Genomic DNA, 13,174 nt, shown 5'->3' on the forward strand with positions numbered 1-13,174 from the left:
AGGCTTTGAAAGGGAACAAATGAGAAACTATGGCAGTTTAGACAGGCTGAGAGGGGAATGGAAGAGTGGACTGTGGCATAAGAGCGAGGGAAAGAGGGAGGAAGCAGCTCAGAGGGACTTTATTCAGGGAAACACATGGGGAGGAGCTGGAGACTGCTGTGCCTTTAACTCACTCATGGTTTACATCCATGTGACCATTTCTCCTCCTCTCCTGATGGTCTTTACAGTTTATTAGACAACATTCAAGAGCATCAGGAGGACAGAAATCGCAGGATGTCTGGCAAGGATAAACCACAGGACAAGTGAGTGACCGGCTGTCTCAAGCCTCTTTGCTTTCTCTTCTATCTCACATTCTTTCTTCATTGCCCTATTTATATCCTATTTCCCTATCACACGTACCCACATCCCATACCCTGTGGATTATTCTCTTCCCTCTAACATAGCCCCTTCCTGAATCTGTCCCATTCCACATACCAGTCCCCACACAGTGCATATTTCTCTAGATTCCTTAAATGCTTATTACTTCAGCGTTTGTGAGCTCTTCCTGATAAACCGGTTCTTTGTCCCAAGTGTTCAGTAGGAAAACATGCCAGTCGTTTGCTTCCACTTGTCGCTCTTCTTTGAAACCGCTACATATGCCTTCTCTTTTACTGTATTACGTTATGTGTTATTTTGCATGGGCAAGTGAAGAATTCATAGGTCATTGTATCACATTGTATTGCAAGTGATATATGGTCACTGAGTTTATTGCAAAAGGCAGCCAGGAAAAAAAAATTACTTTATTTAAAATTGGTGTGACATAGTATTGGCAAGGATCTGGATTGCCACTTTTTCTAAATGAGGACTTGATTAACTGTTTCAGAACTAGGTGGGTATTAGCACATGATATAATGGGTACGTTTGCCTCAAATATTGCACTATTGTGGGACCCCAGAAGTACTTTTATAAGTAACATGTTGGAGATTGTGGAGCAGTGGTAACTACGGTAGGTATGCTGTATTACATTTGATGGAAATAACACTTTAGCTTTCGTGGACCACACTTCTAACCCTCTTGTAACCCTGTAATAGTGGTGATCCCGCAAAAACAGAGTTAAACTTTTATCTCTCTCCCTCTCATTTGTTTTGACAGGTTCCACTTTGTCAGTATTGTATTTCTCATTCTTGGCCTTGGGACTCTACTTCCCTGGAATTTCTTCATAACAGCGATTCCAGTAAGTGAGCTAACTCTACAACCTTGCTTATTACTTTGCCATTATTAGTACTGCTGCAAGGGTTACATTTTCCAAAATATAGTTTTGGTTTTTTTTCAGGGCAAATTAAACAGAATATCACTCTTTAAAGATAGATGCACCTGTACGCCTAAGTTTTATTTTAAGCACTGTATACTAGAATTGTCATGTTTTCCTTCCTGATGCTTTTGTTGTCCCGAGCTGCCATCAAAACCTCTATATATGAACTACTAGCTCAATACTTGTTCTTGTATACACAGTAAAGGTGATTGTACAAAATGCATATCCAGCCACTTAACACGAGAACCTATTGGGGCCTAATCAAACCGATTAGCCGTTTGGTGCTTGGGCTGAACAACTGCATTCTATGGGGCACAATTAGTGATATCTGATATCTTATACCTAAATGCTTGTATAGTCATCACCCTTCCTTATTAACTGTATGTGTATAGGCTAAAATAAAGTTTCCTAGTTTGGTATTTTGATGATCGACAATTCTTAAGAGTTTAATGTTTATTAGGAGGAAAAATATGTTTGCCTTGAGGTATTTTTATGTATATTGAACTGTTTGGTATTACAAACATAAACTATTAGTTCGTTTACATACACCCTCTTTTTAAGGATATTGTCTTTAGTAGCTTGTGGATCTTGGTGTAACTCACTTATTTTCTGAGAGGATTAGTCAACTAAACTTTATGCTTATTGGTCAACTATATATTTGATTGAAGTGTTTTTTTGTGCTGGGCACACATGGCTCAATCTTGCCGATCGTATGTCTCGTTACACCGGTGGCCAAAATAACATGCCTTAGTAACTGGGATCTGTTACTGTGGTCACAACATGACTGCACACACAGTGGTCAAAATCTACAGCGCTTCGAAACATTTCCAATGATACGCAAACTTGATTGGATTGTGGTAGTTTTCAGGACATACACAAAAAGCCTTGAAAGTTTAAAATCATTTTACTATATGGTGGACGGTTAAAAATGACGACCTTTCTTCAGTCACTTTTCCTTAAAAAAAAAAATATATATATTTATTTTTTTTAAAGGTGTAAAAGTACTTTTTACACTCTTTCACAATAAAAACAGTACATATACAGACTTATTGGGGATAGTGTTATGTATTAACATAGTTTTTCTTGTTTTAGTATTTTCAGGCTTCTCTTTGTGTGAAAAAGCTATTAACAAATGGGAATTCATCTGATTTGATTGTTAGTGAGAATCTTTCTGCATTACCAAAGAATGAGAGTGCGAAGTGCACAGATGATTTTAATTTCAATAACTGGATGACCCTCTTGGCCCAGCTGCCCCTGCTGCTATGTACACTCCTGAACTCCTTCATTTACCAATGGTGAGATGCTCGTAGCCATTTTTTTAATCATTGAGATGCAAGTGTATCCAAAATGTTTGTGTTTGTTTGTTTGTTTATACTCAAATGCAGGGTAATACCAGGCACAGTAGATAAATGGCTTTATACCTAGCTACACAAAATATTTTTCTCTATGATTTCTTGATATAGGATTTTTGTGTGTGCAGTCCTTCTGTGTCTCTAAAACCGCTATATTTAGGTCCTCTACACAGAAATTACAACTTGCAAAGCTAAAGGGAAAAACATTAGTTTGACATTACATTTTGACTACAGTGCAATACTTTCTATTTAATAGAACAAAACATTTTCCTAAGAATGATTTATTGCTTGAAGATGGTTTAAAATTTTCACACTAGACAAATTGGAACATGAATGTTGGGGGTTTGAATGCAAGAGGGCTTTTGTAATTGAGTGCTTGGTATAATCCTACTGCTTATGTGGCCAATGGTTTGAATGTGTCTGTAAGAGATTGGGCTGGATTATGGCCAACTAGTGGAATTGTGGGACTCCCTTGCGAGTAACCCCTGCAGTTTGTGAGAAGTCACCCCTGTTAGCATAGCATTGGCGTGTCCAGGTGCTGAGCAGTTCAGACTCAAGTTGTGCTGTGTCAATTTCTAATACACTAATTGCTCTCTGAAGTGAATGCAATGTCTGTTCTAAACTAATGCAGCACTGTTCAAGCCTCCACTTCTTGATGGCAATGTAGGGACAGTAGGTTTTGCCACACTACCTTTGCCTTTGGTTAGGTCTACCAAACTGCTGGTATATAAACCTGGCAGGTGTAATTCTACTTGTATATGAAGGTGATGGTGATTTTATTGGCCACCTCTTTGCTTTTATATAGGCACTAGTTTGCCTCAAGTAAGATACATCGTACCTGCCTACTCTCCCAGAATTTCCGGGAGGCTCCGAACTCCAGGAAGAGTAGGCGAACCTCCCGGACCCTAATGTCAAAATTCACGGCATTGAATATTGGGAGGCGGGGGCTTGATAGCGTCATTAAGCCCCCGTATAAGATACATCAAATATATGTGCAAGTAAAACAAAATATTTTTAAAAGGTGAATTTAAAATGTGTTTTGTATGTGTATATAGATATATAGTTTTATTTTATTTTCTCTTTCATCCAGTCTGGGGGACACTGCTTTACCATGGGTTGTGGAAGGGAGCTGGGAGTTGGCACCTAACTAGTTAACTTTAGTGCTGCTGATAGACCCCTCCCCTCTACAATCCCCCTGCCTCTTCCTGTACAATCCAGTTTTTTTTAGGTGCCCTGGAGTTTGGGCAAGTTTTTTAGTGCTTAGTGTAATTTTAATACATTTTATTTGTTCTTTTATGTTTTCTCTTTTTTTACACAGGTGGCAGCGCTGTAGTGTGTTCTAATATAGAGAACACACTCACAGCAGAGCAGCGCAGGCATTCCCCTGCCAGCGGAGAGCCAGCGGCTCTCGCTGACAGGGACTAGAGGAAATGGTTACAGGTGCCTGATTTAGGAGTGACAAGCGGTCTCAGAGACCGCTGCACTCCTACAGCCTCCCCGATAACCGGCGCTGCCATTACAGGCATAGAGCACCGGTTATCGGATAACGATGACGCTGGCGGCCATTTTGGAATTGAGGAAAGTGGTCTAAAGCGCTGAGGAGAAGGAGGAGGAGGCGATACCAAGATTCCCCCCTCATACATAGGAGGGGGGCGTCGGAAAAGTACCGCTGCGGAGACCTCTGTCCTGGGAAGAGGATCGAATAGAGGTCTCCACAAATCTGCCACCAAAAGCCGTTTTTTCCTATGTAATATTAAGCAGGAACAGTGGCATCAGGGAAGAGGGGGGAGCTAAAACATAGAGTTCCCCCCCTCCTTACAGAGAAAGAGAGATGGTCTTTCCCAAGGTTCTGGCGCCAAAGCAGAAGACCGGGAAGAGGAACAGAGCTGAGGGAGAGCACAGACTGCTGTTGGACTTCTCCCTTTTTCGGTGGCCCTTGGGCTAAGTACAAGCTTATTTAAACACATATTTGTTGTTTATTTCTGGCTTAGCAGGTTTACATTATAGTCTTCTGCTAGCCAAAAGATATTTATGCTGTTTAAAATATTCAAGCACAACTTTTCAAAGACATTAGTTGATTACTTGTGATTCACTCTGTTCCTTTAAAATTTTTTACTCTTTCTCTCTCTCTCTCTCTCTTCCATTATCTCTATCTGAATATTCAGCTAGATTGATTTTGTGTGATTGGTGTGCCTTCCTTTATATAAAATGACAGATAAGGGAAAGGGCCCTATGGCAAAATATTTCACATGTTCTAAATGTCATGTAAAATTACCGTGTGGGTAGAAGGACCCTTTGGCGCTCTGCGCTGCATGTGAAGCAGGGGCTCCCTCTGTGCAAAGCCAGCAGGTTACAGCCCCTTCGTCTGAGGAACCGGCCTGGGTAACCTCCCTAACACAGTCGGTTACCTCCCTAGCCCAAATAGTTTTTCAATCAAATCAGTTGCTATCAACTGTGGCAACTTCGGTGGCTAGCAATACTAATACGCAGTCAGACCCCCCAGGCTTCCTCTGATGCCAGCGGATCGAGTTTGCCGGGACCTTCCACATTACAGGCTGACCCAGCCCCTGCTAATACAGACCCGGCTTGGTCTACAGCCTTTTTGAAAGGAATAAACAAGCTTAACCTGTTGCTACATTCCTCTAATACCCCGCCTGCTAAGAGAAGGAGGCTTAGAGCTGTAAATCCCCTTGTGGTTCTTTCAGATTCGGAGGAAGAGTCTGAGGAAGAGGGGGAAATCTATTCGGATGCTGACCATAGTCATTCCTCAGAGCAGGAAGTGTACCCTAGAAACCAATTTGTTAATGATTTGGTTTTAGCGGTTAGACAGGCGCTGGACTTCCCAGAGCTGGAGGAGGTTTCCCCCAGGGACAGAAGTCTGTTCAAAAAGGCCAAAAGAAAAACCAACCGTTTCCCTCCTTCTGCAGAACTCAGAGAAATTGCTGAAGGGGCTTGGAAACAACCTGAGAAAAGGTTTTTCATTCCCAAAAGGTTCGCCTCTCTGTATCCTCTTCAGGAGGAAGAGGCGACTCGCTGGGAGAGTATTCCCAGGGTAGACATTCCTATTGCTCGCCTGGCTAAACATACTCTACTCCCAGCCCCGGGTTCTGCGTCTCTTCCAGACGCCAATGACCGTAAGGTAGAATCCCAGCTCAAATCAATATTTGCGGCTGCGGGTTCTGGCTTTAGACCCACATTTGCTTCAGCCTGGGTAGCAAAAGCCATGGAAGCATGGGCAGACCAGCTGGCAGAAGCTTTACAGGACTCCGAGCTCCTTCCCCTTGCTTTGCATTTAAAGGAAGCTTCGGGGTATATCTATGAGGCGGCCCAGAATTCAGCGGCGGTTTCCTCTGCCATTCAGGCGGCCTCCATTTCAGCAAGGAGAACACTATGGCTGAAATCCTGGGAAGGTGATGCGGAGTCAAAGCGGTCCGTTGAAACCATCCCCTTTTCTGCAGCGGGCTTATTCGGCCCGGAATTGGATACCCTCATTTCCCAGGCTACGGGGGGCAAAAGCACTTCTTTGCCAGTATACGCTAACAGAAGTCGCGCTCAGAGAAATAGCTCCTTCCGGCAGCCCTTTCGTGGGACCTCCTTCCAGAGGGATCAGTCCTTCAGAGGAAGGCAATCTAATTCCCGAGGCTCCTCCTCCAGAGGAAGATCCTCGTTTGCTTCTAAGCGCCAGGCCGCTAAGACCCAGGAAAAGCCTGCGTCCTGACGACCAACCTGTACTACAGGGGCCGCCAGTGGGAGGACGTCTGTCCCTGTTTCAAAAACAGTGGACAGCGTCTTCCCAAGATCCTTGGATTCGGAAAATCATTTCAGAGGGGTACAGAATAGACCTATTGGGCCCGACTCCACAGCGTTTCTTCCAAACCCCGCTACCTCAGGATCATTTAAAAAGACAAGCTATACAGGATTGTGTCGCTTCCCTTTTACTCCAGCAGGTCATCTGCAGAGTGCCAGATGGACAGAAAGGAAGGGGTTTTTATTCAAACCTGTTCCCAGTCAAGAAGCCGGACGGCTCCTTTCGGCCCATCCTAAACTTAAAGGGCCTCAATGTTCACTTAAGGGTGGACAAATTTCGGATGGAATCTCTGAGGTCAGTAATAAACGGCCTACAGGTAGATCAGTTCATGGCGTCCATAGATATAAAGGACGCTTATCTCCACATTCCCATCTGGATCCACCACCAGTCTCTTCTCAGATTCTCGGTAGGGTCTGTTCACTATCAGTTTCGGGCCCTCCCCTTTGGCCTCTCAACTGCGCCAAGGGTCTTCACGAAGATTATGTCAGTTATGGCAGCATGTCTTCACCTGCAGGGAGTTCAGGTCGTTCCTTATTTGGACGACCTACTCATCAAGGCTTCCTCAGAAGCTTGCCTGAGTTATCACCTGTCCCTCACCCAGGCAGTTCTAGAGGGCCACGGTTGGCTGATAAATTCAAAAAAATCCCAGTTGATCCCGTGTCAGCGCATGGTATTCCTGGGACTCATCATGGACACAAGAAAGCAAAGAGTGTTTCTCCCAGTAGAGAAAATCTCCTCTATTCAGTCGGTTACCTCCCAGGTCTTATCTTCCCCCAGCCCCTCAATGCACTTGTGCATGAGGCTACTCGGAAAGATTGTGGCCTCCTTCGAAACCATTCCCTTTGGTCGAGCCCATTCTCGATGTTTCCAATGGGATCTGCTATCGAAGTGGTCAGGATCACATCTACCCCTGAAAAGTCAAAAGATCTCTATCCCAGAAAGCGAGAGAATCTCTTCAGTGGTGGATGTGTCTGAACAACTTGAGCGTGGGAAAGTCCTTCGCAAAATGGTCATGGATCATAGCCACGACAGACGCCAGCCTATAGGTTGGGGGGCGGTAATCCTTCACCTCCGCCTCCAAGGAATTTGGTCGCCTCAAGAATCAACTCTAGCGATAAATGTTTTGGAATTGAAGGCCATTCTCTTGGCTTTCCGGGGAGCCCAGTCTTTTCTTCAGGGCCAACCAGTAAAAATTCAGTCCGACAATGCCACGGCCGTGGCATATGTCAACAGACGAGGAGGAACCAGGAGTGCAGCGGCTATGGAGATTGCAGCCCAGATATTTGTTTGGGCAGAGCAATATGTCCCAGCAATATCGGCGGTTTTCATTCCAGGAATAGAAAACTGGGAGGCGGACTATTTAAGTCGAAACCAGATGATGCCGGGGGAGTGGTCTCTACACCCGGAAGTCTTCCAGTCTCTGGTTCTCAGGTGGGGTCTTCCAGACATAGACCTCATGGCCTCCAGACACAACCAGAAGGTCCACAGGTTTTGCGCAAGGGCAAGGGATCCCTTAGCGGCGGCAGTGGATGTTTTGACGATGTCATGGGAGTTCAGGTTGGGATACCTGTTTCCCCCAATTCCCATGCTTCCTCGAGTACTCAGACGAGTTCGGCAGGGCCTTCTGCCAGTAATTTTAGTCGCTCCCTCTTGGCCGCGCCAAGTGTGGTACGCAGACATCATATCTATGGCGGGATGGGCCGGGGTTCCGCCTTCCGTATTGAAACGACCTGCTTCTGCAAGGTCCATTCCATTTCCAGAATGTACCTCAGCTCAATTTAACGGCATGGCTGTTGAAGCCAGCCTCTGGAAGGCTAGAGGTTTTTCACCCAGTGTAATTCAGACCCTGATGCGAGCCAGGAAACCAGTTTCTTCTCGTATCTATCACCGGATTTGGAAGGCCTACATTAGATGGTGCGAAAATAGGACGTGCCACTCGTCCTCCTTTCAGCTTTCCCGTCTATTAGCCTTCCTTCAAAATGGCCTGGAAGCAGGCCTTAGGTTAGGTTCCCTAAAGGTCCAGGTTTCGGCACTTTCGGTATTTTTTCATAAGAAATTAGCCGAATTGCCAGACATTAGGACTTTTTTCCAGGGAGTTTTACATATCCAATCTCCCTATGTCCCTCCTACAGCTCCATGGGATCTCAACATGGTGCTGGATATGCTCAAAGGCCCCCCCTTTGAACCTTTGAGCAAGGCAGACTTAAAGTGGTTGACCTGGAAGGTCCTCTTTCTTTTGGCTATCGCTTCGGCTCATAGAGTTTCCGAATTAGGAGCTCTGTCCTGTAGGGAACCATATTTGGTTTTCCACGAGGACAGAGCGGTGTTAAGAACTCTCCCTTCTTTCGTACCAAAAGTAGTGTCTGCTTTTCACCTCAACCAGGAAATTGTAGTTCCGGTTTTCTCATCTTCTTCGCATGCGGATCAGCTATCGATGGAAAAGTTAGATGTGGTTAGGGCTCTCCCCATTTATGTTAAGAGAACTTCCCAGATTCGATGTACTGACTCTCTATTTGTCCTTTATGGCACTAATAAAAGAGGCTGGCCAGCCTCAAAACAGTCCATTGCAAGATGGATTACGTCTACCATCAGACAGGCTTATATAAAGGCTAGCCGTCCTGTGCCGGAGAGAATCACAGCCCATTCCACCAGATCGGTAGGGGCGTCGTGGGCAGCAAGGAATGGTGCTTCTGCGGACCAGCTTTGCAGGGCAGCCACTTGGTCCTCTGTCCATACGTTTACTAAATTTTATCAATTTAATGTCTTTGCATCAGCCGATGCAAATTTCGCTCGTAATGCTTTGCGAGCGGGATATTCAGAGTAGTCCCACCCTTTAGGGACTGCTTTAGAACGTCCCCATGGTAAAGCAGTGTCCCCCAGACTGGATGAAAGAGAAAAGAGGATTTATGTACTTACGTTAAATCCGTTTCTCTGATTCCGTCTGGGGACACTGCGATCCCTCCCTTCTGTTATTCTTCTGTGTGCTCTTGTTTGACTGCCCTTTTTTCTCCTGGGGCTTTTTAAAACTAACTGGATTGTACAGGAAGAGGCAGGGGGATTGTAGAGGGGAGGGGTCTATCAGCAGCACTAAAGTTAACTAGTTAGGTGCCAACTCCCAGCTCCCCTCCACAACCCATGGTAAAGCAGTGTCCCCCAGACGGAATCAGAGAAACGGATTTAACGTAAGTACATAAATCCTCTTTTTCTCTAATGGGATTTCTAGATAACAGCTTTGTTTAGAATGTGCAGCACTGACAAGCCAAATGTTTCTCATCTTTCCTATCACTGTAGCTTATATTTTGTGTTGCTTCTAAGCTTCTTCCTCTATCATTATACAGAAATGTCATGTCACTGCCCATATATTGGGACCATGCTACTTGTCCATCACGCTGACATGCCATACATGCTGTTGTAAGAATACCGTTTGACAGTCTCTGTTCTTCCCTAGCATCCCCGAAAGAGTGCGTATAGCAGGCAGCATGTTGGTTATTCTGACACTCTTTATTTTCACTGCTGCCCTGGTTAACGTTGAGATGGGTGCACAAACCTTCTTCGATCTAACGATGGCCACTATTTGGTTTATTAATGGTAACTATGTCTCTTTTTATTTGTTTCAATACCCAGCTGCTGTTTCACTCAGCATTACCATACTGGATTTTGTTGAAGGGGGGCTGGGATTATTCTTTTGTTAATGTATCAAGTACTGGAGAATATATTCTTATTTAGTACCAATTGGCCACTTGCTGGATTATGCAACTGCACTAAGATCTAGGACCTCCACATCTGCTCGTGTCAGCAACAGTTGCAGAGGTCATGCATGTAACATATGCCACAAGAGAATGCCAGTTCTTATAAGGTTAAAATTGAAAATATAATTTATATATAAAAAAATTTTTTTGCAAACGTCTATGATGATTATCTTTCATACAGATCTTTGCTCCAGGGGTAGAGCACCTGCAACAGTTCTGCTTTCTGACAGGCCTATCTACGGATGTGTACACTTAGCAAAAAACATAATATGGACGCAGGGATGTGCATTTTTCATGCATAGTATGGAAAAGCTTATTTTATGCTTAAAAATGGACCTTGCGTCCCACTGAAGATGAGGCCCATGGACGTTAACGAAACAGTATGGCTTGTGTGTGGAAACTACAGAGTGTTTTTTTTTTTCTATTTATACAGTGTAAATCATATTTGCCTTGACTGTGTTTTGTGATATAATTACTTCAGTCTTCATTAGGTACAATTCCACTGAATAAGGAATAACCCAGGCCCTTATGTATATATTAATATGTGAAGACTCCTGGCTTAACCTGTACTGTGTCACAGAATTCCTCTGTAGTTTCTAATGTTTACATTTTACACTTTAGTAATACATTGTCCTGAACAATCACTATTGTTTTCTTGTCTCCCCTTCTTCCTGTCCTTTTGTCTCTCCCATGGCAGCTTTTTGTGCTATTCTACAGGGCAGTCTTTTCGGCCTGCTGACTCTCTTCCCTCAGCATTACAGCAGTATGTTCCTTAGTGGTCAGGGAATGGCCGGCACCTTCGCAGCTGTGGCTATGCTGCTCTCCATGTCCAGTAAGTATTACACAGAGCTCATTCCTTTTCTCCAAATCATTTCAATTTCTTTTGCCTTTAAAGACTTGTAGGTGTCTGTGCTGAACAGGTCCCATTAAAAGTACAAATTAATAACCATTTACCGTCCACTGCTTAAAATACAATCTCGCTCCACAAAATAAAATCTTGATTGTACACTTCTCACAAAACAAGGTGCTCCAGTGTACCTACTCTGTACTCCACCCAACTCCTCCCTCTGGCTGAGCAAACAGATGTGGATGCTCCACAAACCTATGTACCCTGGTGGAGGCGCACGAGGGGTCCAAAGCTGCATTTATGCTTCACAACTGTTGTTTTGCACTTTGTAACCTTCAGGATGTTTAGAGCTGCTGTTGCATGCATGTTTGAAATGGACTATAAATTATAGTTTACTCCCACCCCACCCCTCTCCGCCAACTGCATTCTGTAGAGAAATGCAGCTAGAAAAACTACTACTGGGATTCTCAGAATCTCCTGCAAAATGCATTTTTGAAGGTCACAATAATAAAATAAAGACAGATGCATTTTGTGTACAAATATTGACTTTATTATAGATTTAAGTCAAAGATGGAATTATCCTTTAACAAGGAACATTTAGACTTTGTTAAATATTTTACACTTAATGCGCAGTGTGGTCAGTAGTATTATCACAGGTTACTAGAGTTCAAGCTTTTACATATTAGGTTTGTTTTTGTTCTGTGTAAAGAGAAGGGCGAAGTTTTCAAGCTTTGTATTAGGCATAGTTAAACAAACAAAAAAAAAGGCAGGTTTACAGGATATTTTCCAGGATGTTAATCCTGTAATTAGTATAGGTGGATCTGTAAGGATGGTTCATCCATAAATTACCTTTTTAATAGTTTTTAAAAGGACGATAATAATGAAAAGCTTTTATGTTTGTGTTTTCTGTTTTACAATATTCAACTAAAGAATATTTTTGAAAAACATTTTAGTCTGCCGTTTTAGACCGCAGAGTGTACACATTGGGCCTGATTGATCAAGGCACGTATATATCTGAGCGCAACTCGCATTCAGTATTATACGCACGTATTTTGCTCTTTGCCTACTCTTGGATTTTTTTTCAGACGTTCAGAGCTTTATTCTGACATGATTGCATGCGCTTGAGTTTGGCAAGCCCCTCACTATGGCAAAACACCCATTCCCCGCCCTGTTTACTTCCCAAAATAGTAGCTGTAGTAAGTGTCCTTTGCATACAATGACACAGTGGACAGGGCTGTATTCACGGACATATCTCCTGGTTCTGGCCATACGCAGAGCGATTTTGCGCACAATACGCACAAAATTGGCAGGTTCTTGCCTTGATGAATCAGGCCCCACATGTTTTTAATCTACTAAAGTAACATGTTGTAAACCCTTCTAGTTCGGTTCTGTTTTTTTAACTTTCATCAGATATGATATAGAGATATAATCTATCCTTGGTTTGGCATAGTTAAGTGGTAGAAAATGCTGCCGTGATGCCTATCATTTTCTTGCAGTTTAAATCTCGGCCATCTTGTCTCCATTGCTTTCGGAACTCCTATCCTACTCTGAGCTAATAATGTTCACTGATCACTAATATTTGTTATAATAATCTGCTTTAAATTTGACCACAGAGCCTCATTTACTATGTGCACAACAAACCCGCCTAATGCTTGTGCACACGCAGCTTTCATAAGACACCTCTGCAAATGAGAAGTACACCTAGGAATACGGAGATGCATTAAAATCTAAGAAACTCACTGTGCAAAAGTGTAAATATCACAGCAAAGTTAAAACTCCTACCACTTCAGAAGCACTCAAAATATAAAATAACACGGATGTTTTTCTCCTATAATACTGCTGGTTTAGCTTCATTAATGACTCAAAATTAATCATGAGAGCAATTTTGTGCATCTGAAGCTTTTTATCAAAAAAGCTTCTAGGCTCGTATTGAACCTAGAAATGAGCTTCTCTGTCAAATTGCAACCTGGATGCACAAAATAGGACTTAAAAGTATAGGATGAAACGTAGGTAAGTAAAGCAAAAAAAATGCGTAACTTTGCACCTTGGCAAAACCATGTTGCATTGGAGGGGGAAGGTAAATTTAAAATATGGGGACGGATTTATAGTTTGGGTAGGGCATACCCA

The 13,174-nt window shown here is 43.3% G+C and overlaps 1 protein-coding gene across 3 annotated transcripts in view; it reads left to right on the plus strand.

The window, feature by feature from the left end:
- SLC29A2 (solute carrier family 29 member 2) overlaps positions 1 to 13,174 on the plus strand; it is a 41,325-nt gene that overhangs the window by 13,908 nt on the left and 14,243 nt on the right. For 2 of the 3 annotated variants that reach the window (XM_075188663.1, XM_075188662.1), the window contains exons 2-6: positions 228 to 302; positions 1,132 to 1,213; positions 2,384 to 2,586; positions 9,900 to 10,039; positions 10,898 to 11,032. In XM_075188663.1, the coding sequence (XP_075044764.1) occupies positions 274 to 302; positions 1,132 to 1,213; positions 2,384 to 2,586; positions 9,900 to 10,039; positions 10,898 to 11,032 (589 nt within the window). In that variant the 5' untranslated portion in view covers positions 228 to 273. Of the gene's footprint in view, positions 1 to 227; positions 303 to 1,131; positions 1,214 to 2,383; positions 2,587 to 9,899; positions 10,040 to 10,897; positions 11,033 to 13,174 lie in introns of those variants that run through there. The other variant, XM_075188664.1, reaches the window with a different exon arrangement.

The sequence above is a fragment of the Mixophyes fleayi genome, chromosome 10 (genome assembly GCF_038048845.1).
Source record: "Mixophyes fleayi isolate aMixFle1 chromosome 10, aMixFle1.hap1, whole genome shotgun sequence".
Taxonomy (NCBI): Eukaryota; Metazoa; Chordata; class Amphibia; order Anura; family Limnodynastidae; genus Mixophyes; species Mixophyes fleayi.